This window comes from Oryctolagus cuniculus, chromosome 6 (assembly GCF_051225735.1).
Source record: "Oryctolagus cuniculus isolate XC-2025 breed Fujian yellow rabbit chromosome 6, ASM5122573v1, whole genome shotgun sequence".
NCBI classification, from domain to species: domain Eukaryota; kingdom Metazoa; phylum Chordata; class Mammalia; order Lagomorpha; family Leporidae; genus Oryctolagus; species Oryctolagus cuniculus.
This window is the reverse complement of record NC_142872.1, coordinates 164,333,384-164,357,236: the sequence shown is the minus strand read 5'-3', so window position 1 is coordinate 164,357,236 and position 23,853 is coordinate 164,333,384. Positions and strand designations below refer to the sequence as shown.

At 45.3% G+C, this 23,853-nt stretch overlaps 1 protein-coding gene across 4 annotated transcripts in view; it reads left to right on the top strand.

Moving 5' to 3' along the window:
- Positions 1 to 23,853, top strand: part of FAM135B (family with sequence similarity 135 member B) — a 369,646-nt gene that overhangs the window by 179,054 nt on the left and 166,739 nt on the right. For all 4 annotated transcript variants that reach the window (XM_070075533.2, XM_070075534.2, XM_089335756.1 and 1 more), the window contains exon 3: positions 14,791 to 14,870. In XM_070075533.2, coding sequence (XP_069931634.2) covers positions 14,791 to 14,870 — 80 coding nt within the window. The remainder of the gene's footprint in view (positions 1 to 14,790; positions 14,871 to 23,853) is intronic.

The window sequence follows — 23,853 nt, the reverse complement described above, 5'->3', positions numbered from 1 at the left end:
ATTTCTCTTCCGTTAAAGTAAGCGTAAATCGTGGGGCACAACAACACCTGCTTCCTTTCTACAGCAGTGTCAGACCTGCATTCTTAGACTGTGATGGCTCTCAGGTGAGGAAAAGCTGAGTTCCCCATGGCCACATGAGAGGCGTTGAGCAGATCCAGACTGTGTTACTTCTTCTAAGTTTTCACCTAAAAAACGTGGCCAAGAGGGTCTTGAGGTCAGATTCCATCAGGAGGGAGAACATTTGTCTGCAAATGATCAGACACACAACTAACCCTGGCTTAAATATTACAAGACCCCCTAAGACACCCAGGGTGGGCACGACAGCCATGCCAACAAGGGCCCTGACTTCCCCCTTCCTGCCCTGCTGTTCCTCACACAGGCCCCTCACGTTCCTGGCTGGCAGGTGGGCACTTTATTATGGTCTCGTCATCATCAGAAGTGGGACAGAGAGCCAAAGAGTCTTGAAATGGGTTTCTTCCTTCAGAGCTTTCCTGCTTGTTGATGTGACAAGGCATGTTCTTGCCCCATTAGCCAAGAGGGAAGCGTTCAATCTCTCCTAGCTGCAAGGGAGTCCACAAGTGTTTTCTTTCCCCAAGAAGGCCTGCTGTTGCCTTTTAAGGAGGGATTGGATTGTGGATATTAAGCAGCCAGTTCACAACACGAGCCACACAGAACCTTCCAGATCAATGAGAAGAGGCGGGTGGAGGAATGAGCAGGATCATGGAACTAAACATCTGGGGAATCTGGGTGAATTGTCATAATTAATATAAAAGTTGATCATATAAAAGTACCCTTATAATTCTGCTGCAATGTTGAAGTGGCCTTTCTTTTTAAAAAGTATTTCATTATTTGCTACCAAGGTCAGTAAAACCCAACAATCCTGCAGTTGTGGGTGGATGTTGGAACAGATGAGTCAGTCTGTGAATGCATACTGTGTAGTAATAATGCTGATTCTTTGGAACACCAAGGCTTCTCGTACCAGGGGACCTTCCCAGGCCGGCTTGCTAGGACAGAGAGACTCATCAAGCAGCGATTTGTCTCCCACTGTTGGGTTGGGGCCAGCTACGTGATAACATTCCAGCCAGTGCCAGGTCTGCTGCTGGGAAAAGCACTGGTAGGGACAATGTTAAGAGTTCGTTAGCTGAGATGTGAGCAGACAACAGTTAAGTAGATGAGTTTATATTTGTCATTCCAAATTCTTCCACCATCCTAGTTATTTATAAATTCTTCCATAGTTTTCCTGTAACTGACTATCATTAGATCTTGAGCCATACATATTCTTTTTCCTTAAAAAAAAAGCAAGCCATGGGCTGCCTTGTTCTTGCTTCTGCCCGTGGTGTCCACTGGTGGGGCAAAGCCAGCTGTGTTTTGCAAAGCCTTGTCAGAGCTCCTGTGAGAATCTTTTCCAAGTCAGGTGTTCTGGTGTGTCAGCCTTTTGGGGAACAGTGGCATAGCAGAATCTCCTCCCGACCCAGAGGCAGCTTAACTTAAGGCCAGAAGTAAGTTCCACTGTTGTCCTGTGGAGGCATAGAAGCTGTGTGGAGGCTTGAGTGAGGAAACATGTACAGGTGTAAGCATGCTTTTTGGGGAGCTGGCTAAGAGCAGTGTTTTATCTCTGCTCTTCAGAAGTAAAGCTTGCCTGCATGCTCATTCGTCAGTGTTTACTTTGATATAAGGACAATGAGTCTCCCTCAGTTGCAAGTCCCTGGGAATTTGAGCCCATGTCTGTCTCATTCTGAAGTTCTTTCCCCTCTTAGGCACATGCAGACTGGGCCCAGCTGTGAGATAGTCACACCCATGCTTTTTAGCAGCCTGTGCTGACACTCACCATGTACTTGGCTCTCTTGGATTCCCTGAGGTATGACAGAGACACTGCACCTGTTCACAAGGGACCTTAGCATCTGGATGAGCAGGTAGAAGTGTGTGGGGGCTGCAATTCCATCACCGTGTGTTGAGGAGTGCCAGGTGCTGATGGTGCCTTCATGGAGGCATCTCCATCCTTTTTATTATGTCATAAAAACACTCATTTACTCTCCATGTTTGCCAGATATGATAAGCGCTTTGCATATTTTAAATCATTTAATCTTCGTACAACACTGTGAGGCACATTTCTGTTCTTAGTGTCCCCGTTTGTATATGAGAAAATGGAGCACAGGGACATTAGCTGATTTCCTCCAGGGCACACAGCCAGAGACAGGCAGAGTCTGAGTTCTGCATTCTCGCAGAAGACTCTCACTTCTCCCCAGCCAGCACGCCATAGCAGAGTGCGTCTCTCCTGCATCTTCCAACTTGGGTTACCAAGGCATCCTTGAGCCTTGTCCCACCAGAGCATCACCTGGCCACAGCTGCATCCCAGCTGCGAGGTTTGAGGATAGATCAGGTTGTGGGTAAGGAAGGGCATCTGTTTCACACATCTCAGGTGATAGTAACAACGTTGCACCTTTCACGAAATAGGAAGGGTGAGTGCATCCATGCACTGTCCTATCAGTGCCTCACAGCAGTTCTGTAAAAGGCTAATCCAGGCCTGGTCCCTCATCTGTGAGGAAAGAGAGTTGCAGAGGGAACACAGCCAGATGAAGTTGGCCTGTTTGGTATGGAATCTAGGAATTCCAACTAGAGAGCATCTGCTTTTGACCTTGTCACGATGTTGATTTGTATTTTAGGTTATGTCAGATGTTCCTGGGTCAGAGGCAAGGATATGAAAGTGATTATGACAAAATATCGTAGATCTATTCCCATTCTAGACTATTGCTTCTAGCTTTATTCATTTTCGAAATATTGCATCCTGAGTCGCTCACCGAGTTGAAGAGATTGGGACTGGTTGTTATGCCTCCATAACACTGAGGAGAGTTACTATAACTTCCAGCATCTGTTCATTCTTCTGGCATTAGCTGAATGCTGATCATGTGCTGGAGATACAGAGGTGAACAGGACAAGATTTGTCCTTTCCAACAGCTGGTGGTAATGGGCATTTCTAAAATCAACTGAAAACAGATGTTTATTAGATACCATTTTCTTTCTAGTACAGCTGAAAGAACTCGAGAATGCAAAAGAAGCAAAAGGTAGCACTTCTCTTCTCAAGGTGAGAGAAACAGTGAATTAAGCCATGGATGGCTGGGCTTTTGGTGATTAAGCAGTTATAGGGAAACTGAGATAAGCTCACGACATTTAAAGATCCTTGCTTTGTCTTCCCTAAAATACATGCAATTTAAATAAAAATTCCCTGCATTTTAATCCCTAAAATTCCCACTAACTAGCAAACCATTTTTGATATTCATGCATTTTTTCAAATGCACATTTTCTATGGAATTTTTGAAGTGCTCTCATATGTGACCTGATCTGAGACATGGTTTGTATATGGTTAACATGGGAATAATCATTCCTGTTAGTTTTGTCATGAGGGTGTTTGAAAGCATACATGCATTAGTTTACTATTGCTGATGCAACAGATTTATTTTTTTTCTGACAGGCAGAGTGGACAGTGAGAGAGAGAGACAGAGAGAAAGGTCTTCCTTTGCCGTTGGTTCACCCTCCAATGGCCACTGTGGCCAGCACGCTGCACTGATCTGAAGCCAAGAGCCAGGTGCTCTTGGTCTCCCATGCGGGTGCAGGGCCCCAGGACCTGGGCCATCCTCCACTGCACTCCCGGGCCACAGCAGAGAGCTGGACTGGAAGAGGAACAACCAGGACAGAATCTGGCATCCCAACCAGGACTAGAACCTGGGGTGCCGGTGCTGCAGGCAGAGGATTAGCTTAGTGAGCCATGGTGCTGTCCCTGCTGCAACAGATTTCTACACCCTTAGTGTCTTAGAGAACAAATTTACTGCAGAACTCTGGGGAATGAGAGATGGAAATGTATCTCCGGGGACTGAGACCCGGATGTCAGGGGAATTGCATGTCTTTGTGGGAGCTCTCCGGTAGAGTCGGTTCCTGTATCTTTTTCAGTTTTTCCAGGCTGCCTGCATTCCTTGGCTGGTGGCTCCTTCAGACCTTAAGCCAGCAGTAGCTTCTTGTTTTCGTATGCTGCATCACTCTGTGATTCTCTGTTTTTGTCTCCGTGTTTCCCATACAAAGACCCTTGTGATTGCCTTGGGTATATCCTGGTGCTCCAATTTCTTTTTTTTTTATTTTTTTTAAATTTTTTTTATTTTTAACTTTTATTTAATGAATATAAATTTCCAAAGTGCAGCATATGGATTACAATGGCTTCCCCCCATAACGTCCCTCCCACCCGCAACCCTCCCATTTCCCACTCCCTCTCCTGTTCCAATCACATCAATATTCGTTTTCGATTCTCTTTATATACAGAAGATCAGTTTAGCATACATTTAGTAAAGATTTCAACAGTTTGCTCCCACACAGAAACATAAAGTGAAAAATACTGTTTGAGTACTAGTTATAGCATTAAATCTCAATGTACAGCACACTAAGGCCAAAGATCCTACATGAGGAGTAAGTGCACAGTGACTCCTGTTGTTCACTTAACAAATTGACACCTTGTTTATGGCATCAGTAATCACCCTAGGCTCTTGTCATGAGCTGCCAAGGCTATGGAAGCCCCCTGAGTTCACCGACTCTGATCATATTTAGACAAGGCCATGGTCAAAGTGGAAGTTCTCTCCTCCCTTCAGAGAAAGGTACCTCCTTCTTTGATGACCCGTTCTTTCCACTGGGATCTCACTCACAGAGATCTTTCATTTAGGTTTTTTTTTTTTCCCCCCAGAGTGTCTTGGCTTTCCATGCCTGAAATACTCTCCTGGGCTTTTCAGCCGGATCTGCATGCCTTAAGGGCTGATTCTGAGGCCAGAGTGCTTTTTAGGACATCTGCCATTCTATGGGTCTGCTGTGTATCTCACTTCCCATGTTGGATCATTCTCTCCCTTTTTGATTCTATCATCTAGTATTTGCAGACACTATTCTTGTTTATGTGATCCCTTTGGTTCTTAGTCCTATCATTATGATCAATTGTGAACAGAAATTGATCACTGGGACTAGTGAGATGGCATTGGTACATGCCACCTTGATGAGATTGAATTGGAATCCCCTGGTATATTTCTAACTCTACCGTTTGAGGTACGTCAGCTTGAGCATGTCCTGAATTGCACATCTCTTCCCTCTCTTATTCCCACTCTTATATTTAACAGTGATCACTTTTCAGTTAAATTTCAGCACTTAAGAATAATTGTGTATTGATTACAGTATTCAACCAAAAGTATTAAGTAGCACAAACAAAAAAAAATACTAAGAGGGATAACATATTAAGTTATTCATCAACAGTCAGGGCAAGGGCTGATCAAGTCACCATTTCTCATAGTGTTCATTTCACTTTAACAGGTTTCCTTTTTGGTGCTCAGTTAGTTGTCACCTATCAGGGAGAACATATGGTATTTGTCCCTTTGGGATTGGCTTATTTCACTCAGCACAATGTTTTCCAAATTCCTAACAGGGATCACTTTTCAGTTAAAATTTAAACATGTAAGAATAATTGTGTGTTAATTACAGAGTTCAACCAATGGTACTAGAACAAAAAAAATACTATAATGGATAAAGTATTACATTGTACATCAACTGTCAGGACAAGAGCTGATCAAGTCACTGTTTCTCATTGTGTCCATTTCACTTCAACAAGTTTCCCCTTTGGTGCTCAGTTAGTTGTCACTGATCAGGGAGAACATATGATATTTGTCCCTTTGGGACTGGCTTAATTCACTCAGCATGATGTTTTCCAAATTCCTCCATCTTGTTGCAAATGACCGGGTTTTGTTGTTTTTGACTGCTGTATAGTATTCTATAGAGTACATGTCCCATAATTTCTTTATCCAGTCTACTGTTGATGGGCATTTGGGTTGGTTCCAGGTCTTAGCTATTGTGAATTGAGCTGCAATAAACATTAATGTGCAGACAGCTTTTTTGTTTGCCAATTTAATTTCCTTTGGGTACATTCCAAGGAGTGGGATGGCTGGGTTGAATGGTAGGGTCATATTCAGGTTTCTGAGGAATCTCCAGACTGACTTCCATAGTGGCTTGACCAGTTTTCATTCCCACCATCAGTGGGTTAGTGTCCCTTTTCCCCCGCATCCTGTCCAGCATCTATTGTTGGTAATTTCTGAATGTGAGCCTTTCTACCTGGGGTGAGGTGAAAGCTCATTATGGTTTTGATTTGCATTTCCCTGATTGCTGGTGATCTTTAACATTTTTTCATGTGTCTGTTGGCCATTTGGATTTCCTCTTTTGAATAATGTCTATTGAGGTCCTTGGCCCATCTCTTAAGTGGGTTGTTTGTTTTGTTGTTGTGGAGTTTCTTGATCTCTTTGTAGATTCTGGTTATCAACCCTTTATCAGTTGCATAGTTTGCCAATATTTTTTCCCATTCTGTTGGTTGCCTCTTCACTTTCCTGACTGTTTCTTTTGCAGTATAGAAACTTCTCAATTTGATGCAATCCCAAATGTTAATTTTGGCTTTGACTGCCTGTGCTTCTGGGGTATTTTCCAAGAATTCATTACTGGTACCTATATCTTGCAGGGTTTTTCCAATGCTCTCTAATAATTTGATGGTGTCAGGTTGTAGATTTAAGTCTTTAATCCATGTTGAGTGGATTTTTGTGTAAGGTGAAAGGTAGGGGTCTTGCTTCATGATTCTGCATGTGGAAATCCAATTTTCCCAGCACCATTTATTGAATAGATTGTCCTTACTCCAGGGATTGGTTTTGTATCCTTGATCAAATATGAGTTGGCTGTAGATGTTTGGATTGATTTGTGGTGTTTCCATTCTGTTCCATTGGTCTATCCATCTGTTTCTGTACCAGTACCATGCTGTTTTGATTACAACTGCCCTGTAGTATGTCCTGAAATCTGGTATTATGATGCCTCCGGCTTTGTTTTTGTTGTACAAGATTGCTTTAGCTATTTGAGGTCTCCTGTGTCTCCATATGAATTTCAGCATCATTTTTTCCAGATCTGAGAAGAATTTCTTTGGTATTTTGCTTGGTATTGCATTGAATCTATAAATTGCTTTTGGGAGAATGGACATTTTGATGATGTTGATTCTCCAATCCATGAGCATGGAAGATTTTTCCATTTCTTGGTATCCTCTTCTATTTCTTTCTTTAAGGTTTTGTAATTTTCATTGTAGAGATCCTTAACGTCCTTGGTTAAGTTTATTTCAAGGTATTTGATTGTTTTTGTAGCTATTGTGAATGGGATTGATCTTAGCAGTTCTTCCTCAGCCATGGCATTGCCTATGTATACAAAGGCTATTGATTTTTGTGTATTGATTTTATACCCTGCTACTTTGCCAAACTCTTTTACGAGTTCCAATAGTCTCTTAGTAGAGTTCTTTGGATCCCCTTAATAAAGAATCATATCATCTGCAAATAGGGATAGTTTGAGTTCTTCCTTCCCAATTTGTATCCCTTTAATTTCTTTTTCTTGCCTAATAGCTCTGGCTAAATCTTCCAGAACTATGTTAAATAGCTGTGGTGAGCGTGGGTATCCCTGTCTGGTACCAGATCTCAGTGGAAATGCTTCCAACTTTTCCCCATTCAATAGGATGCTGGCCATCGGTTTTTCATAGATTGCTTTGATTGTACTGAGGAATGTTCCTTCCATACCCAGTTTGCTTAGAGCTTTCATCATGAAATGGTGTTGTATTTTATCAAATGCTTTCTCGGCGTCTATTGAGATAATCATATGGTTTTTCTTCTGCAGTCTGTTAATGTGGTGTATCACATTGATTATTTTGCACACATTGAACCATCCCTGCATACCAGGGATAAATCCCACTTGGTCTGGGTGGATGATCTTTCTGATGTGTTGTTGTATTCTATTGGCGAGAATTTTGTTGAGGATTTTTGCATCTATGTTCATCAGGGATATTGGTCTGTAATTCTCTTTCAATGCTGCATCTTTTTCTGCTGATGCTGCAATTTCAACTAGCTGGTTAGCAGCCTTAGTTCCATCTGCAACTTGATTCACATTTGTGTGACATATTTACAGGTACTGAGGATGAGGGCATAGATGTCTTAGGGGATGTAGTTATGCCTACTGTGTTATGGAAAGGATCTGTTTAGTGCGAGTCTTAATGATGGAGCCCTTTGAAAATCTTGACAGCTCAAACATATCAGCCTGTTGTCTGAGGTTTCCACCTTCTGCTCTTAGCTTCTTGTTCATTCTGAATGGAACTCATTTTTGCAACTTCTCCTACCGCTTACTCATTCTCTAAAAACTAGCTGAAAGCTCACTCCTTCACCACCTTTTTTGAATGATGCCAGCTAGAAGAAAGAGGCTCTTAGATGGTCAAAGGATTCCCACATGTAAAATAACAAATGTGTTTTTGAAGATTTACCTACATCACTTCCTGAGTATGTGAACGCAGACAAAACTCTATCTCTAGATGTTAATTTTCTCATCTTTAATATAGAAATCAAGGTAGGTGCATCGAAGATAGCCTGCAGGTGTCAAACAATGCCATGCGTGTTGTGTTTTAATGTGTAGCTTATGGATTTCTGACTTGGCAGAAACTTCAAAGGAAACTTGAAAGAGAATTACTGAAGTAGTTTAAGCATTTTGTTTATTCAGGGCATAGCCCAAGTCGATCAACCCAAATGAAGCATGTTTCTGTCAAATTGTGCCTGTAATGCATCTGAAGTTCAACATGAACACTGATTCTTTGAAGCAGGATTCAGGAGGATCAAGTGCTTTTAGGGAACAAAAATTCGGGGAGCTCTTTGGAATCAATGATAAAATGAGGTCTAATCTGCACAACAAAACGCGACTCCTATGGGGTATGGCAGGAGAAAAACACACTCCTGTCTCTGGAGTTGGCGTTCCAACCTCCCTCTGCCAGCTCTGTGGCTTTGGGGCTGGAGTTCCATCTCTCTGGTGGCTCAATTTCGTTCTCAGTTGACACTACAGATGAGGCTGGAGGTGGGAGTTCCTAGTACAGGTTCTGGCACAGAGATGTCCAACAGCTTACTGTAACAGTTTCAAGTACAGACTGTAAGAAAGCAATGCCTAGACCTTGGTGATAACTGACCTGTGTTAAGTTCAGGGAAGAAGCTGTTGAACTATGACGACTGGTGGTTGAGCTTGGTGATGGAATGACTGCGGTGCACAGGCAAAAAGTAACATCTGGTATTTGTATCAATAAGAGTTTGTCAATTAGTGACCCGTGGGATTTAGCTGCAAATGTGCTTCATCTTGTTGACACAGAGCTTTATCACTAGTATCCTGGCCACGGTTACTGATGCTAATTGTTTTTGCTACTGCTGTTGTTATTGTCATTGATTTATGGAGCAGTACTTAGCATTTTAAAGATGTTTTATTTAAAAAGTCAAATTGCTAGCTTCTCTCAGAGAATGGAAAGATCCAGCAATACACAGTCAGTGTTTCTGCACAGTGGAGACCCACTGGGGACGGGGCAGGTGCCTTCTGCTCTGAGACGTTGACCTCTCTCGGATGCAGGCACTTGAGGTTACTTTCGCTTTTGCCTCCATTGGGCTTTCATGATGGCAGTTGTCTTTGTTTTCTGTTGCTATAATAGAATACCTGAGATTTGGTAATGTTTTTAAAAAGAATTTGTTCCTTTGAGAGTCAGAGAGAGAGAGAGAGAGACAAAGACACAGAGAGGAAGGAAGAGATAGCATCTCCCACCCATTGATTCACTACCCAAACGGTCCACATATAAGCAAGGTATTGTAATCCTTTTTGTGTGCGTGTCTGGTATAATTCCCTTGGCATAATGTCCTCCAGGCTCATACATGTCGTTGCAAATAGCAATGTCTCCTTTTAAAGAAATGAATAATAAGGCTGGCGCCGTGGCTCAATAGGCTAATCCTCCACCTGCAGCGCCAGCACCCCGGGTTCTAGTCCCATTTGGGGAACTGGATACTAGTCCTGGTTGCTCCTCTTCCAGTCCAGCTCTCTGCTGTGGCCTGGGAGGGCAGTGGAGGATGGCCCAAGTCCTTGGGCCCTGCACCCACATGGGAGACAAGGAGAAGCACCTGGCTCCTGGCTTCAGATCAACGCGGTGCGCCGGCTGAAGCACACTGGCCGCCATGGCCATTGGAGGGTGAACCAACGGTAAAGGAAAACCTTTCTCTCTGTCTCTCTGTCTCTCTGTCTCTCTCTCTCTCTCTCACTGTCCACTCTGCCAGTCAAAAATAAAAAAAAATAAAAAGAAATGAATATTTTATATATTATACATAAAATTTATATATATGTAAAATATATATAAATATCCCATCCATCAATCCATGGGTATCCAGGATGGTTCATATCCTGGCTATTGTGAATAATGCTACAGGGAACACAGGAGTCCTGACTTCTCTATGAGGTTCTGACTTCCTTTCCTTTCAGTTCATGCCAGCAGAGGGATCGTGGGTTCTATTTTTTATTTTAGTACTGTTCATGCTGTTTTCCTTTGCAGTTGTAGTAGTTTATATTCCCATCAACAGTATACAAGTGTTCTTTTTTTCTCAACATCTTCACTAGCAATTTTTATCTTTTGTCTTTTCTATATATAATCTCCCTAATGGGTATGAGTTGAGAGCTCATTGTAGTTTTGATTTGCATTTCCCTAATAACTAGTGACGTTGAGCAGCTTTTCACATATCTTTTTGTCGTTTCTTTGTCTGCTTTGAAAGATTCTCTACTCAGGTCCCTTGACCATTAAAAAAACTGTGTTATTATTTGTTATGGACTTGTATGAGCTCTTTATTTTAGATAATCTCTTATTGGATATATGACTTGCACACATCTTCTTCCAAGTAGTTGCCATTTCATTTTGTTGATTGTTTCCTTTGCTGGGTAGAAGTGTCTTAGTTGGATGCACTCCAAGTTGCTTATTTTTGTTTTTGTTGCCTATGATTTTGGTGTTGTCAAAATTAGTGATTGCAAAGAACAGTTTTAAAGAGCTTTCCCCTATTTTTTCTTCTAGCTTTTAATGTTTTCAGGTCTTACATATAAGACTTTAAAGCATTGTGAGTTAGTTTGTTTCAACATTTTATTTATTTGAAAGGCATAGTTACAAAGAGAGAGAGGGAGACACACACACATACACACACACACACAGGGAGAGAGAGAGAGAGAGAGAGAGAGAGAGAGAGAGAGAGAGATCTTCCTTCTGCTGTTAAGCCCCAAATGAACAAGAAACTACGAGCCAGGAGCTAGGAGCTTCATCTGGGTCTCCCACCTGGATGCAGGGACCCAAACACTTGGGCCATCCTCCACTGATTTCCCAGGTGCATTACTGGGATCTGGATCTGAACTGGAGCAGCCAGGACTTGAACCGGCACCCTTATGGGATGCTGGTGCTACAGGCAGTGGCTTAATCACTACTAGCAACAATGCTAGAACAGTGAGTTAGTTTTTCTAAGTGATGTAAAGTAGGTATCCAACTTCATTCCTTTGCATCAAGATATCCAGTTTTCCCAGCACTATTTTGAAGATATTCTTCTTTCTCCATGGGATGTTCTTGTGTCCCTTTGAAATACTTGTTGGTTGTATCTTCTTAGATTTATTCCTGAATTTTCCTCTCTGTTCCATTAATATGTTTCTATGTCAGTATCATACTATTTTTTTCTTTTTTTTTTTTTTTTTTGACAGGCAGAGTGGACAGTGAGAGAGAGAGAGACAGAGAGAAAGGTTTTCCTTTACCGTTGGTTCACCCCCCAATGGCCACTGCGGCCGGTGCACCGCGCTGATCTGAAGCCAGGAGCCAGGTGCTTCTCCTGGTCTCCCATGGGGTGCAGGGCCCAAGCACTTGGGCCATCCTCCACTGCACTCCCGGGCCACAGCAGAGAGCTGGCCTGGATGAGGAGCAACCGGGACAGAATCCAGCGCCCCGACCGAGACTAGAACTCAGAGTGCCGGCGCCGCAGGCAGAGGATTAGCCTAGTGAGCCTCGGCACCGGCTGAGTATCATACTGTTTTGATTACTATAGCTTTCTAATACAATTTAAAACCAGGAAATCTGATGTCCGCACCTTTTTTCTTCTTTCTCAGGAGAGTTTTAGCTATTTCAGATCTTCTGTGGTTCCACACACAGTCTTATTTTCTCTATTTCTATGAAAAACGTCACTAGAATTTTGGCAAGGCTTGTGCTGAACCTCTGTATTGCTTTGGATGGTGAGGGCATTTGGACATCTTTTCTTGCTTATTTGCTCCTGGCGAGTCCTCTTTGGTGATGTCTCTTCATGTGTTTGCCCTGGTTTATGTGTGTTTCTCTTTAAAGATCCTTTACATAATATATTCATATATTGTTGACTCAGTCAGCAGTACCCTACCTGATGCCTGAGTGCAATTTCTTGAATACATTTATTTCCTGTAAGGTGCCCCCAGGTCTTCCTGCACATAGGATGGCTACTTCAGCACTGCCTTTAGCAGTCATTTCAAACAGCACAGTCACCAGCAAAGAGCACAAGAATAAGGTGACACCCAGACTGCAGATTTGTTCGACTTCCATTGGGAATTTGGGCATCAAGTGGGTCACATTTGCGCCCCTGTACTTGTGTTTGTGAATGCCCATACTGTGTGTCTTGTATTTCGGATTATAAACACATTTTAATGAGTAGGCAAATTCGCAAATACAGAGTACACAAAGAGTGATGGTCAGTAGCGTATAATTTGCAAATATTTTCTCCCATGCTGTAGCTTTCATTTTAATCCTCTTAACAGGATTCTTTTGTTCTTTCATGGAACAGCAGTGTTTAATTTTAGTGAAATTGATCTTTTTTTTTCTTTTATGGATCATGCTTTCAGTGTCAAGTAGAAGAATTATTTGTGTAGCTCTATATCTAGGATATGTTCAGTAACATTTTGTATTTCATTTAAGTTTTATAGCTTTATAGTTTCATTATGTTAGTGATCCATTTTGATGTAGTTTTTGTGTATGTGTGAGATTAAACATGACACTTGTTTATTTGTTGCTGTTTTGTCTGTGGTTATCCAATTGCTTCAGGAGAATTTATTGTAAAACAGCCTATCCTTTCTACAACAAATTTCTGTTAGCACCTTGGTCAAATGTCATAGGGCATATTTATGCCCTTGTTAATGCTGGGTGGAGGGTGGGAGCCCAGGCTCCCTACGTGGTGTCCTTTTAAACTGGGGTAGATGGGGCTCTCATTATTCATAGCTCTGTCAGCAGAGTTGGAGAGAGAAGGGACAGTGTGAAGCTCAAGGCACGGAGTTCACTTGATGTTATTCAAGACTGAGCAATGTTGAAGATGATGGGGAGAGAGAGAGAGCGCAGGTGGATCATGTGAGAGATGCTTTAAGGAATTTGGCTTCTCTGTAGTCCAGGAAGTCTGCGTTACAGAGAAACAGATGGTTTAAAACATGGTAGAGAATAGACCTACAAACTGAGTCTCTGTTGTGTTTTAACACATACAAATAACCTCTTCCTTTAGAGATATGGGTGCCCAGTGTTTGTTGAGGCATTGCCAGACACGTTCTCCAGTGTGTTTCTGTTCCCTTACCTTCAGCATATCACTCCGTTTGCAAATTCCATCATTCCAAATCCCCATGCTATCAGTAATCTCTCTTAAGTCCCCTACTTTTGCTGTAAGCATAGAAGCATCTGTGGAAGTTCTGAGCTTTGCAATCAGCAACCTTTCGCTGGTGAGCACTTGGGGACATTTGTGGCGTCACCGCTGCTCTCCTCATCCATTGATTTTTAAGTCTGTTGGGAAGCGGAATGTCAATATGCAAAGTGCAATAGGGTGGACCGTGAGCTCATTGGTCTCCCACGGCTCGGCGACCTCATGGCTGGGGGAGTGCCATGCTATTGTCCCAGGACCACTTTGACTTCACTTGCAGACTGTTTCTGCTGGCAGTGTGGTGTCTGTTGTGATGAACAGAGGAGGTGTACAACAAAGACTGTGTATCCACCACCACTGGTTTATAGCTGTAGCCTGGGTGACCTCATTTCCAAGCTGTGTGACTTTGAATACATCATGTAGCTTCTCTGAACTTGTTTATGCATCTATAAAATGTGGAATAAACACAGCAAATTACCTCTCGTGACTTTGGGTTCTATAAAAATAGAGCAGGAGCACATGTTTGCCTAGTGGTTAAGATATCTGGGTTCTACTCCTGGGAGCCCAGGTTCAATTCCCAGCTCTGGTTCCTTACTCCAGGTTTCTGCTAACACAGGTCCTGGGAAGCAGCAGTGCTGACTCATGCATTTGGGTTCCTGCCACCCATGTGGGAATCCTGGATTGCACTCTTGGCACCTAGTTTCACCCTCAGCCCAGCCTAGGCTGTTGCAGGCATTTGGAGAGTGAAACAGTAGATGGGATGGGTTTCTCTATCTGTCTCAGTCTCTGTATGTTTTTCTATCTCTCAAAAAAATAAAAACAGTAAACATTTCCTTGAGTATCCTTCCAATTGAAACTCCCAGACAGCATATATAAATCAAAACAAAAGAAGACCCTTAACCATAGAGAACAAAGTAGACAGGCTAAGGGCCTCAGAACCCAGCAAACCACATAGCAGTGAGTTCTCTACATTTTCTTTTAGCCTCTGTCCCAGGCTGATACTGGGGAAACCAGTAAGCCAGAAATGCTAACAGCCACAGGCAAAGCTGCAACAAGAAAGCCTGTTCCCTTTAGCCAGTGGTTCAGGAAGGTGGGGTAAGTGTTCTTGTTGCTGACAAAATGTACATCTTTTTGGTCCACGTGGTGTTGCATGCTGCCTAGAAACTCCCATGGTCCCCTGAGTCTTTCAGGATTAAGTGCAGATATATAACCAAGGAGCCGATGTTCAGCAGTCTGTCCTCTGCTCTCTTCTTAGGTATTACCAGATCCGAGTGACCTTGAAGGTATCCTCAAGGATCCCCCACAGACTGAGTGCCTCCATCGTTGGGCAGACAGGTGAGCAGAAGGATGCTGTGGGGTGCTTGCCCCCTCCCGGAGCTAAACCTTCGGTCATCACCCCATCACCCCATGCAAGGGTGCAGCAGCGTGCACAGCACCCACAGGCATGCGGTAAATCATTTTCAAGAGTTGGATACGTATTTGGAAATGGAATCTGCTGTTGCAAGTGGCCATGCCTGTGTATTGTTATAAGGGGAATCTGGTGAAAGGGAAACACGCTCTCCTAGGAACAGCTGGGGAAAAACTGGCTGTGTAGGGCCGAGTCAAGTCAGAGCGGAAATGGTGAGAAATGCCACCGAGTAGGCAGGCAGGGAGATGGCTGTTGTTAAAGGCTATATAGGTGGCTTCACGGGAAGCAGCAGTGAATACTTCCCATCCAGAATGAGAGGTCCTAAAGCAATGCTTCCATCCTGGGGAGAAGGATTACCGGGGACATTCCAGTTCCTAATCTCAAGGGAGCAGGAGTTTTAAGTCAGGACCTGAGTGATCCCAGCAAGTACTCTGTAATACATTGTGGGGTCAGAAATACAGAACATATTGCATAAGAAATTGGTTAGGCATTAGATCAGTAAGTAGAAATATAAGTAGTGCCTCCTTAGTGAATCTGAGAGAACTACGTAGACGAGCTAGACGTCTATAGACATCTGTATAGATGAGCTATATTAGACGAGCTATGTAAGGAGAAAGGCTTAGCGTAGGGGAGAGAAAAGAAGGCAATAAAAAGTAGAGCTGTAGAAAATTTGTTTAATTATAAAAGCAAGTCTAGCCAAAAAACATTATGGACATCATATCCAGCAGAGCTAAGAGTTCTGGTCATAGCCACATTTTGTAAGATTAATTTGGAAGCAGCAGTGATATTATGGTGAATGAAGTCACATACAGTTGAGTGCCCACTGTTCACAGTGCAGTTGCAGTGGTCTACTTAGCTCCACCACGGAGGAACAGGAATGTGAACTGCATGGCTGTCAGGCGAGACCTATAGTTTCTGAGCTATTGGCCAATAGAAACTGTGATCTACTAAGGAGAAAAAACACTGCTAACCACCTGCTTCTAGCCTGACTGTGGGCAGAGCAGTGTAAGGAATGGTCAAGTCACCATATTTCCAAGGAGCTCCTTCTCCCACTCCATGCCCTTTCCTAGGAAGAAATCAAGTACCAGGGACTGGGAACAGGTGGCTGCCACTGCTCTCTGTCCTTTGTCCATTCAGTGGGATTAGAGAGGCCTGCATTCCTCTCCTTGTCTCCCATGCTGTGTTGTCCACCCCATCCTATCCCCTGCACCAACTTCCAGCAGAAGATTGATGGCATCCACAGAGAGTACGGGGTTTGGATGCTGACACTGTGGGATGAACTAGTGAGGGGACCCCTGGTGTGTTATCAGCACCTTCAGCTTTGTTCTCTCACCTGAAATGAGGATACCGACCCATGACCAGTAGCATGTGCAGGACTGTGCCAGGGTGAGGGTGCACGGCACCGTGATTTCTTCCACACGATGAATTTCTCAGCCGCATTACTGTCAGCTAGATCCTACTGTATTATGGAGTACTCCAAAGCTTAGTAGTTTAAAACAATGATTGTTTTGTCTGTTCTGGTGTTTCTAGTTACATGGCCTTGGCTAGGGTCATGTGTGTGCTGCTTTCAGCAGAGGGATCAGCTGAGAGAGAGAGAGAGAGAGAAAGAGAGAGAGAGAGAGAGTGTGTGTGTGTGTGTGTGCAGGGCATCCAGGATGCCTCACTCATGTGTCTGACCCCCAGTTGGGCTGGCTGGGCTAGGTAAGGGAGTGCTGAACTGCTGACCACTTGGGTGGTCGACTTCTTTCAGTTCACCAATAGTGTGTGGAAGATTCCAGGCCAGTTGAGTGTTGCACAGGTACTGGTACAGGGTCCCTCCACCCCAGATTCCACTGGTCAAAGCAAGCGATGGGGCCAGCCCAGCGTCCAAGGCAGACACAGACCTTGCTCCTGCATAGGTAGCACTGTCTGTGCAGGGATGGGCAGTGCTTTGGCAGTCATCTTTTCAGACGTCTGAGCCCTGCATCTCTGAAGGAAAACATAGGGAAAAAATACATTTTGGCAGCCAATTATGATACATTGAAAAGGCGGAGCTGGGAGGACTCTAACGGAATCTAACTGTGTCTTTGGCATCCCTTAGTTGAATGATCATATTGGGACACATTATTTGACTGTTTTCTTCTCCTTGTCTCTCAAATGGACACAGAAAAGCTCTCTGTTTAGAGAAGCTGCAGGGATCCAGGTTTAAATCCTATTTCAATCACTTCTAAGCTGCCTGAATTTAGACACGTGTTTTTCCCCAGTCGTTTTTCAGGTTCCTCATCTATAAAATGGGTATGGTAGGTGGCACTCACCTCCCAGGTTTGTGGTAGGCATCAGATGGATTTTTGCAGGGTTGGAAAGCTGCCTGACACTACTAGTAGGCTCCTGGTAGCTGCCAGATAGGTTAGCAGCTGCTGTTAACACAGGGAGTGGTTGCCTACTTAACAGTGCCCAGTCCTCTGCTGGTCCTGGGCCCCGTGTCTGGGCACGAGAAGCTGCCTTCTCCCTGGCAGGGCTTGAAGTCCTCTCCAGCAGACAGAGGAGAGCCAGATGGGCACTGCAGAGGCAGAGTGTTGATGACATCAGGTGGGTCGAGAATCTGGGGGCTCCGCTGCAGAGGGTCTCTCCAGCGAGGGCACGGAGCACAAGCAGATCTGGTCCCACAGGCAACAGTAGGGCAGAACAATCCTGGCAGAGGTAACAGTGTGCCATGTCACCAGGACCTGCGTAGAGCAAGGGCGTTTATGGGACAGTGCCGGATCTGATGTCGCTGCCGGTGAGGGTGGGGCTGACATGAGAAGCGCAGCTGAGGCCACGTGTGCAGGCTGCCCTGTGCCATCCTGGGGGCACTGATTTTGTCTCAAGGGCACAGCCAGATGCAGTGGAACACTTTGATGGCATCAACTCAGCGCTGTTCAAACACATGGTGTTGTTTCAAGGAACAGAATTCTGTTTCTGCTTTCTTTTAAAATATTCAGTTCTCTAATAGTGACATTATGTGGAAACATATTTCAGTTTTATAGGTCATTGAGATAGATTCCCTGTTATCTTATTTTACAAGCTGGATATTTGTGACTAGATCCCGTGAATAAAATGCAATAATAATTCCCTCCTTGCATGACGCCAATACCATTGTGCTGATTTTTTTTTTTTTTTTGCAACATTTCTTTAAAAAGTGCTTTGGGAACGATTTCTCTGGAACACTGCAGGTTTGTTCTGGTCCGACTTAGCTGTAGGAGTGCGTTCCATTGAGTAGACTGGGGCAGGCTTTGGCCTCACACTGGTTTGGAACAGTTCTGCCCTTAGACATTCTGGAAAGATCCACGCTCCAGGGACAGGACAGGCTTGTGAATTGGTGACAGCTCTAACAGTGTCAGATGTACTCATGAGCCCTGATACGCAGGACACAGGGAGCCACTTCTGTGTAGGTGTGAAACACTGAGGAGGTGCTGGCTCAGCTTGGGAGGGGGTCAGTGTGACTCAAAGGCCACAGGTCTCTGTCCTTACTGGAGTAGGAAAGTGGAAATTACCAATGGCTGTCAAATGGCTCACTGAGCCCAGGACATCCATTGATTATTCCAAAACACAGAAGAAAAAAAGCCACCGCGACATCTTCCAGTCCCCCTTTAACTGTGGGATGAATCAGTGACAATCACAGCGTGAGGAATTTGGTTATTAGGGAGGCAGGTCCTGCAGGGAAGAGGACCTACCACTTGTCCACCAGCACTGCCTGTGACAGAGTAAGCCCTTCAGCCTCTGCACCTTGGGCGTCTTTTGTTGTAATGGGGCTAATATCCACCTTTGCCTAGGGGACATGGGGTGTGCTGGTGAAGCCCCTCACACAGTGCGTGGTGTAGAGAAAGATGGTAGCTGGAGCCCAAAGAGACATCCCCTGGACGGTGGTGACCTGGAGAGAGGTTACACCAGGATGATGTGATGTCTTAGAGACAAAAGGACTCTGCAGGCCAATGGAGCTGAGTGGACAGGACGTTGTTGCTGGATTCAGCCTGAAGTTGAGATGAGAGGATGTGGGTGTGCTGCTTCAGCTAGGTCGCAGGACCGAGCCCGTAGCCTGCAGAGGTGCTGATGGGTGTATTGTCCTGCTTAAAGACTGATGCAAGGCCGGCGCCGTGGCTCAATAGGCTAATCCTCCACCTTGCGGCGCCGGCACACCGGGTTCTAGTCCCGGTCGGGGCGCCGGATTCTGTCCCGGTTGCCCCTCTTCCAGGCCAGCTCTCTGCTATGGCCAGGGAGTGCAGTGGAGGATGGCCCAGGTGCTTGGGCCCTGCACCCCATGGGAGACCAGGAAAAGCACCTGGCTCCTGGCTCCTGCCATCGGATCAGCGCGGTGCGCCGGCTGCAGCAGCGGCCATTGGAGGGTGAACCAACGGCAAAGGAAGACCTTTCACTTTCTGTCTCTCTCTCTCTCACTGTCCACTCTGCCTGTCAAAAAAAAAAAAAAAAAAAAGACTGATGCAGATGGGGTCAGTGTTGTGTCTTAGCAGGTAAAGCTGCTGCCTGGATGCCAGCATCCCATATGGGCACCTATTTATGTCCCAGCTGCTCCACTTCTAATCCAGCTCCCTGTTAATGGCCTTGGAAAGCAGCAAAAAATTGCCCAAGAGCTTGGGACCCTGCACCCATGTGGGAGACCTGGAAGAAGCTCCTGGTTCCTGAGTTCAGCCTGGCCCAGCCCTGGCTGTTGTGGCCATTTGGACAGTAAACCAGCAATGGAAGCTTTCTTCCTCTGTCTCTCCCTTTCTGTCTGTCTTCCTTTCAAATAAATAAATACATATATAAAAAAGAGCGATGCAGACAGTGAGCGGCTTTTCCCAGGACTCTTGTATCCAGGTGCACTCTTGTCAGAGCTCTGCTATGCACTCCCTTCAGACAGTGGCTATCACGAGGCCCAGTGACAGGGTGTGTCGGCCCCAGCTGTCACGCAGCAGAGATGGAACAGAACAGATGCAGGGGCCACGTATTTCCTTAATTAAGTGTTATGGAGCCTCTCAGAAATTTCATTTTATGTGCCAATACTTAAATGCCACTGCTGTTCTAAGTAGTAATCATCACGTACACACACACATATATAAACAAGTTTATGAAAATGAACTTTATGAAGATACTGCATGGATTTCAAAATTTTTTTGCAACGTAATACTCTTTTAATTCCATTTTCACTGATTTCCTTGAAGTCCAGTAGTGTCATTGATCCCAAATGGTCTTCCTATACATAGAAATGTCTTCACAAAAATAGATATATATGTATGCATAGTTGATTTAGACAATCTATCTCATTTCTGAAATATATGCTGAACACATACTTGTCAGTCAAAAGTATGGCATTTTTTTTTTTTAATTTTTAAAGTTTATTTGAAAGAGTTAGAGAGAAGGGGAGACAGAGATGTTCCATCCACTGGTTCACTTCCCAAATGGCAACAATGGCCAGAACTGGGCTAGGCTGAAGCCAGCCCTTCTTCTGGGTCTCCCATGTGGGTAGAATGGGCCCAGACATTTGGGCCATTGTCTTCTGCTTTTCACAGATGCATTAGCAGGGAGCTGGATTGGAAGTGGAGCAGCTGGGACATGAACCAGTGCCAATATAGGATGCCAGTGTTGCAGGTGGTGGCTTTACTTGCTATGTCACAACACAAGGGTATGGCATTTTGATCCAAATCAGTATTTATCTTGGTTCCACATTATCCATTCATCTTGGATGCTGCCTACAAGTCAGAAAAAGTACAGTACTCTAGGAGATGCAGAGATGAATGATGATTAATTGAAATGTGAGAGTTAAGATTTCCGGGAAGGAGAACTGGAGTAAGAAATTTTTAAAAGTGATCATGGTTGCCTCAAAGGCTGGGTCTCAGGTGTGTTTTCTGTTGCTTGAATTCAGGGTTAAAAGTAATCAATGTGTTCGTATCTGTGAATAGTGTTACGTCGATGGAACCTTGGTGCATTTTAATCCATTCTGCAGTCTCTTCCTACCTGGGCATGATAGAGAACGTCTTTCCCCCGATGGAGCTGATCAGTTAAGGCAGAGGCAGACTCGGAGGGGACCCTTGCAGTTTCCTTAAGATGAGGCACTAGCCAGGCAGCATCGGCAGGAGAACAGACAGCACCACAAATTGTGGAAACGCATAAAAATTGTCATGATTACTTTTAGTAATGTTTTGAGAGGAGATTTCCATTTCCATTAAGTGGAAGCATTTAAGAGTTTCACCATGTAGGGAGCGGGGGAAAGACATTTCTTCTTCAAATGAATCAATCTAATTTCTTTCCAGGGTCCATTAAGTGCACCTAAATATCAAATACGAATGCTAAGCAGGGATAGCATTCCGCTCCCAGGCTGAGTGGCTGCCTGGGGTCAGTGGAGAAGCCTCAGGGCTCAGGGCTGAGGGATGACTCCCTGCACAAGTAGAGCCCTTGGAAGAGGTGCTGGCACTGACTCAGCGTCCAGGCAAGTCCCAGCAGTCGTCTCAGAAGCAGCGAAGCCCCGGTTGTGGCTCCCTGAGCAGGTCACACGTCCTCTCTGGCCGCTGTTCACGGACCGGGCTCCTTTGGTCATTGTAACCTTTGCTCTGGAGACTTCTTGACCTCCAGGCTCTCCCTCTGGAAGATCCCTTCACTGTCCTGTAGTGTCCTGTGCCGCCTTGATGTCTGCCCCTGCTCCTGCTGTTCTGGCGTGGCGAATGCCTGCCCTTCCTTCCTCATCTCTGGTCCCATAGACTGGTGGGAAGAATGCGCGCAGTCTGCAAGACCAGGCTGTGTAAAGCAATCTCCTGCCCCATCAGAACCAATCATTCCTCATCCGAACGTCCTTCATATAACCTCTGTGCAGGCACACGTACTCCCAGCCCTCCCCTCCTGCATTTCCCTGCTGCTTCTGCCCCATTTTAGTGTGGCTCATTCGCTGAACCTGAAGCTTTGCTTTGGGGGTTGCAAGAAGGACTTTGTCCAAGGATGCTATTTCCCTGGGAGTTTGATTCCCATCTCTCCACTTTCACCCCCAGTTATTAGTACAGAGACATGGAAGCCATTGTCTCAGGAGGTGATTCCTGCTCCAGGGTCCCTTCTTGGGGCCTCTGAGGTACCTCCAAGGCTGTCTTCCTCTCCTGCCTTACCCTGGTCGCCTCCCTGCCCCAGCATGTGGCATGGCAGAGGGCACAGCCATAGATTACCTGCACATCGACCCTCTCTACCCAGAAACTGCTAGAAGCAGTGCCCCCATGATGAGTGTGGTGGTGGACAGACCCGGGCTCCTGTGGTCCTGGACAGTAGCTTTGGTGCTTCAGTGCTCTGTAAATTGGGATAATAATGAGTGGAGAGGTCCCACAGAGCCATTCTGAGGATTGATTAAGGAAGTGCCTGGGGGTATTTATAGATTTCCTGTTACACTGAGAGCCTACACCTGCAAGCATTCTCATGCACTCACACACACACATCCTTGCACACCCACCTGCCACACACAGCAAGAAGAATTGCTTACTCTGCCCCACATCTGATGTCAACCGAGAGTCAGCTGTGGATGAGCCCTGCTGACACACAGAGCTCGATGGCTGACCTTGCCCTTGAGGGCCTGCTGACCCTTGCAGAGACTGGGGTGTGGAACAGAGGTTGAGTGACAGTGGAAATGCAAGTGGGGGTGTGGTGGGGAGGCTGTTGAGGAGGAGAACCACCTAGGAAAGCTGCTCTCTCCCCAAGTCTGTCCTTTGCAAGTGTACCTGACTTTCTAGGTGTCCTGACTTCTGGTCCAGGTCATCCTGGCAAATCTCCCTTTGTGCAGAAAGTGAGGATTCCAAGACTTGAGTGGAGTTTGCCTCTTGCCTGGCATTTGTCTACCACTGAGGAAGTTCCTGGGGCCCTCTGGATCACTGCCTGTTGCCTTGCACAGGCGGCAGCATGAACAACCTGCACCTATGTGAGGGAGCTTGTGCCTGGTGCAGTGAGGTTTAGGTGAATGAGAGAGAGAGAGAGAGAGAGAGAGAGAGAGAGAGAGAGATAGATGAAGGGCCCCTGAAGTGTAAGTCCAGAGATGGAGCAGAGGCTGCAGAGTGTCTGTGTGGATGGTAGGGACCTCGGAGTCTGACTAGCACATAGCAGGAACCAGACACCTGGACACCTGTTGGCCCTGGGTCACCTCCCTGGGCTGCATTTTCCTTTCCTGTAAATGGGAATGAAAACACTACTTTTTGACAGGAAGTTGGAGAATTAGAACTGAATATGTGTAAACAAGTAGAAAGAAGCTGAACATAAGGAGCCCTCAATCAATGCTGGCTTTTTTTTTTCTTAAAGATTTATTTATTTATTTGGAAGGTAGAGTTAGAGAGAGGCAGAGGCAGAGGAAGAGAGAGAGAAAGTCTTCCATCCACTGGTTCACTTCCCAAATGGCTGCAATGATCAGAGCTGGGCCTATCTGAAGCCAGGAGCCAGGAGCTTCTCCTGGGTCTCCCATGTGGGCACAGGGGCCCAAGGACTTGAGCCATCTTCTGCTGCGTTCCTAGGCCACAGCGAGCTGGATCGGAAGTGGAGTAGCCGGGACTAGAACAGGTGCCCATGTAGGATGCCGGCACTGCAGGAGGTGGTTCAACTCTATGCCACAGCATCGGCCCCCAGTGCTGGTTCTTCTCAAATCTATTCCAGAAGCCAGGGCCTGCAGACAGGGAGGAAGTTTTGTGGACTGAAATGTTAGTCCTGATGGAGTTTGCTTCTTCAGTGTTTGTGGAGGGCATCCTAGTGCCGGGCTGTGGTTTCAGAGCTCTCTGAGCCCCAGTGTGCACAGCAGGGAACCCTCCCCACCCAACACCACCCAGCCCCACCAGGGCTTCCAGCAAGGGTCTCAGTGGGGGCTGACACTGGGCAGTTAGAAGACTGGTGTGAGATACGGTATGCTTATTCAGTCATTTGGTCTTTTGAAAATGAAAAGCT